The sequence below is a fragment of the Palaemon carinicauda genome, chromosome 31 (assembly GCF_036898095.1).
Source record: "Palaemon carinicauda isolate YSFRI2023 chromosome 31, ASM3689809v2, whole genome shotgun sequence".
Taxonomy (NCBI): Eukaryota; Metazoa; Arthropoda; class Malacostraca; order Decapoda; family Palaemonidae; genus Palaemon; species Palaemon carinicauda.
The window spans coordinates 63,077,256-63,082,255 of NC_090755.1; the positions used below are offsets into that span (position 1 = coordinate 63,077,256).

The 5,000-nt window shown below is 34.8% G+C and overlaps 1 protein-coding gene across 1 annotated transcript in view; it reads left to right on the forward strand.

Moving 5' to 3' along the window:
- LOC137624442 (carotenoid-cleaving dioxygenase, mitochondrial-like) overlaps positions 1 to 5,000 on the forward strand; it is a 26,685-nt gene that overhangs the window by 3,952 nt on the left and 17,733 nt on the right. Inside the window, exons 2-3 of the mRNA XM_068355208.1 lie at positions 204 to 848; positions 4,761 to 4,911. Of these exons, the coding sequence (XP_068211309.1) occupies positions 311 to 848; positions 4,761 to 4,911 (689 nt within the window). The 5' untranslated portion in view covers positions 204 to 310. The remainder of the gene's footprint in view (positions 1 to 203; positions 849 to 4,760; positions 4,912 to 5,000) is intronic.

Sequence of the window (5,000 nt, forward strand, 5' to 3'; positions counted from 1 at the left end):
ATCCGAATCTTCTATCACCGTTTGTAATTCCTCCCATGATTCATGTATATATATATATATATATATATATATATATATATATATATATATATATGCATATATATACACATATATATCACGTGCATATAAATAAACTAAATATCTTTATGGCATTTCACAAATGAATGATGAATCATACGATTAATTTCCTTCCCATTTTCCAGTGCATCACTTCCATCAACCAAACAAGCCATCAAGAGATTAGAAGTCCACAGGTTATATATCCCAAAAACAAAAAGAAAAATAAGAAAAGAAAAGAAGAAACTACACCATGGGAATAGGAAGCGATGACCAAGATGGCTGTCCAGACGAGAGCAACCCCAACACCACCTCCTCCAACAACACCACCGCCAACGATCATAACATTTTCCCCTCCACCTCCAACATTGTTCAAAAGGCAGCCCCAACAAAAACACTAACATTTGAAACAGAATCCCCACCGACCAACATTCGCGAAGCGCCAACACCGACGACAACTCCAACATCTGAATTTGGGTCCCCGCCCTCCTCCATTCCTTTCATCAACATTGACGAAACGTCAACAAAAGAACAAACTTCTAAGAACGGGTCTCCATCTTCCTCCACCATCAATGACATTCACATTGATGAAACGTCAATGCCAACGAAATCACAAACTTCTGAAAATGAATCTCAACCTTCCTCCTCCAAAGAGACCACCCAAATTCTCGAGACCTCAACGCCAACAAAGGAACCACCATCTGAAGGATCCCCAACACAAAGGAGGCCAGTAGTCTGGTTGAGATCCTGCGACGCGGAAACTGTCACGCCCATTGAAGGAAAAGTCATTGGTAAGTCAGTATTAACATTATGTTTCAATTGGGTTCAAGGACAATGAGTGTCAAATTAGATAATACAGTTTTATATATATATATATATATATATATATATATATATATATATATATATATATATACACATATATATATATATATATGTATATATATATTTAATTAATAATTATCATTATTACATTGTGCATGGAAATTTAAGAATCTACAATTAACAGTAACTTCTCTTATATATAATCTAACTTAAAATAAGTTTTATTATCGTAATTTCAATTGATTCGAATGTTTTCATGGTTCAAACATCTTTGAACTGCCGCAAGGCTCGCTTCGCACGAGCTGTTTGATACCGCGCGATTTTTTTTCGCGCGGATTAGAATCAATTAAAATCAATGAGGTTCTTCACATAATGCCTTCCGAGCGGCAGTGATTTACTAGCAGTGTGACCCGCTAACCCGCGCGGCTCCAGCGTAGTGCCTTATAGAATATTAGTGGCCGCTCGGGGAAAATCCGCTTGTGTGGAGACATGCGTCTTAACGAGCGAAAATTTTCCCGTGCGAAAAAAATATCCTCTCGTGAGAAGCGAGCCTAAAACATAAGTCAAATTTGAAGGTGTTTTACGATGCTGTAAACATGAGAACATTTGAATAAGTTTCTGATCGTTCATATGCATAAAAAAAGACAATTGTAATTTGATATTATTGAATATCCAATGTCAGATTATTTATACTTGCAGAGTTTTAGCTTTCTATGTCATATTACTATCTTATTATTTATCAATTTTTATATTTATATCGGACTATTTCTCTATGTCCTCCCTTAGCGCACATAGTTCCAGAATAATTCTTTCATATGTCATAAGGAAAATTAAATTACCAGTTTGCATCTACAAATATCTGATCTGAATAAAAAACACGATTCATGAATTTTTTGATAAAGTAAAAAAATAAGATTAATGTATATAAGTGTGGAATATATATCAGAATATTATAGACAAAACATAAATAATTGTATATTTCATTTAATAACTTTTTCAGTATTTACAATACTAATTACTTTAGTTTATTTAATTTGATAGTGGTTAATTTCAATTCTGAATCAATTCCTCTGATCAAGGCCCTATCACTTCTACCGCTCTTGCAATTTATGTTTATTTGTCTTTTATTTTCAATTGTAAATTCCCCAGTCCACACCTCTTTGACCAAATCCGCCCTGGGGTGTGAGTGACCCTTAAGTCTCGAAATAGAAATCTGTCCTGATATGTAGTTTTGACTAACACCGTTTTACTACGCCTGCTATCAACTCACTGATTCGGCAATTTGTGGGAGAGTGTGGTGTCCGAGTGTACCTCTCACTGTCTTAAGGTACCCCTCTCACCATGGTATGACTACTCTCTCTCCCTTGAGCGTGACAGGATATATATATATATATATATATATATATATATATATATATGTGTGTGTGTGTGTGTGTGTGTGTGTGTAGTCCGACACTTACTCTTTATCATATGGGGGGAAAAGTATGAGGTATATAGGCTAGGTACAAAATATGAATTCACCCATTATAGTCTTCCGATTTCAGAGTTAATGTTTCACTCTTTTATTTTGACTCAATGTCTAAATTAGTATTCTTCAAATCGTCGATAGATTTTCTGCGTTTTATCGCAACCTTATCACGATCTTTAATCCTCTTGAAATCGAGATGAACGCCAAAAATTATTGTTTGATGAAGTTGCCCTACGTTGACGATAATAACGGTGAATTCATATTATATACCTAGCCTATATACCTCATACTTTTCCCCCATATGATAATGAGCAAGTGTCGGACTATATATATATATATATATATATATATATATATATATATATATATATATATATATATATATATATATATCACGCTCAAGGGAGAGAATAGTCATACCATTCTGAGAGGAGGTACCCTGAGACAGTGAGAGGTACACTCGGACGCCACACTCTCCCACAAATTGCCGAATCAGTGAGTTGTAATTGGGAAAGGGAGAATTTAGAAGGGGTGATAAGGGTTGAATCTCCGCACGCGCGCGCGTGTGTGCAAGCGGATGTGCGCGTTTATCTATCTAAATATTTAGACATCATTTTTGACCGCTCAAGTTAACTAATCCTTTAATAGTCTTTGTTGAGTGTACCATTTTACGTAAGTATAATGGCCATAGCAGTTACGTCTTAACTTATAAATTTCCGAATATTTTTTGGCCGAATTAATCAACCTTATACAAATTCGAAATCCCCAATAAAAAAGAAGAAGAAAGTAACCACCCAAAGCGAGATTCGAACTCAGATCAAGCACAACTAATGCGATTATATTCAACTGATTCGCTTAAGTTTTCTAATGAGCGGCTTTTGCATTCTTAATGAGGATTAACTGCGTGTTATAATTTCCTTTGTTTTTCTTCAATTATTACTGTCGAATCAATAATCAGAGTAAGGACGAATGGAGACGGAATATTTTTTTTTACGAAACTGTACTATTATTATTATTATTATTATTATTATTATTATTATTATTATTATTATTATTATTAGCTAAGCAACAACCCTAGTTGTAAAAACAGGATGCTATACGCCCAAGGGCTCCAACAGGGAAAAATAGCCTAGTGAAGAAACGAAAAAAGGAAGTGAATAAACTACATGAGAAGTAATGGCTAATTAATATAAAATATTTCAAAATAAGTTACAACGTTGAAATAGACATACCATACCTAAACTATGAAGAGAGATTTATGTCAGCCCCGTTCAACATAAAAACATTCACCACAAATTTGAACTTCTGAAGTTCCACAGATTTAACTGCATGATAAGGAATATCATTCCAAAATCTGGTCACAGTAGGAAAAAACTTGAAATACGGTTGTATTTCCATAATCAATTCTTTCGCATTATAAAGTGCCATAAATGGACACATTCTATTGATTTACAAGTATAAAATGTGAGGCAATTTACAGATTATCGATATCTTCAGATGCGCAGTTACTAAATTTTCATAAGAGATAACAAATACTTTCCTATTTTCTATATGGCAGGTTTTTTTTCCCCTATTCAAAGAAAGAATAATTTTATTTACCGTTTGCTCGTATTCATCTACTACTCGGATTAAAAATTTACCAAATTACCCTTGATTTACAGCGACAGAGACCTAAACCTCTCTCTCTTTCTCGCTCTCTCTCTCTCTGCCACCCGTTGAGATACTACCGCTAAAGAGTTATGGGGTCCTTTGACTGGCCAAACAGTACTACATTGGATCCTTCTCTCTGGGTACTACACATACACCGAATAGTCTGGCCTATTCTTTACAGATTCTCCTCTGTCCTCATACACCTGACGAAACAGATTACCAAACAATTTTTCTTCACCCAAAGGGTTAACTATTGTACTGTAATTGTTCAGTGGCTACTTTCCTCTTGGTAAAGGTAGAAAAGACTCTTTAGCTGTGGTAAACAGCTCTTCTAGAAGGATACTCAAAAATCAAACCATTGTTCTCTAGTCTTGGGTAGTGCCATAGCCTCTGTACTGTGGTCTTCCACAGTCTTGGATTAGAGTTCTCTTGCTTGAGGGTAGGGCACACTATTCTATCCAATTTCTCTCCCTCTTGTTTTGTTAAGGTTTTTATAGTTTATAGAGGAAATATTTATTTCAATGCCGTTACTGTTCTTAGAATAATTTATTTTTCCTTGTTTCCTTTCCTCACTGGGCTATTTTCCCTGTTGGGGCTCTTGGGCTTATAGCATCCTGCTTCTCTAAATAGGGTTATAGCTTAGCAAGTAATATATATATATATATATATATATATATATATATATATATATATATATATATGTATATGTATATTCTGTAGAATATTATCAACAGTGACTACCTAATTATATCCCTTACAGGCAAGATTCCCTCTTGGCTTAATGGTCGTTTGACCCGTAATGGGCCAGGTAAAATTCACTTTGGGGACACCTGGTACAACCATCTCTTTGACGGATCCGCCTATCTGCATCAGTTCAACATCAAGGATGGTCGAGTTACATATCAGTCCAGGTAATGTACGATTGCGTTACAAATCTAAACTATTAAGTTATCAATGTGTTTAATTCTGCATTGGTGTTTTCACTATAATAATAACTATA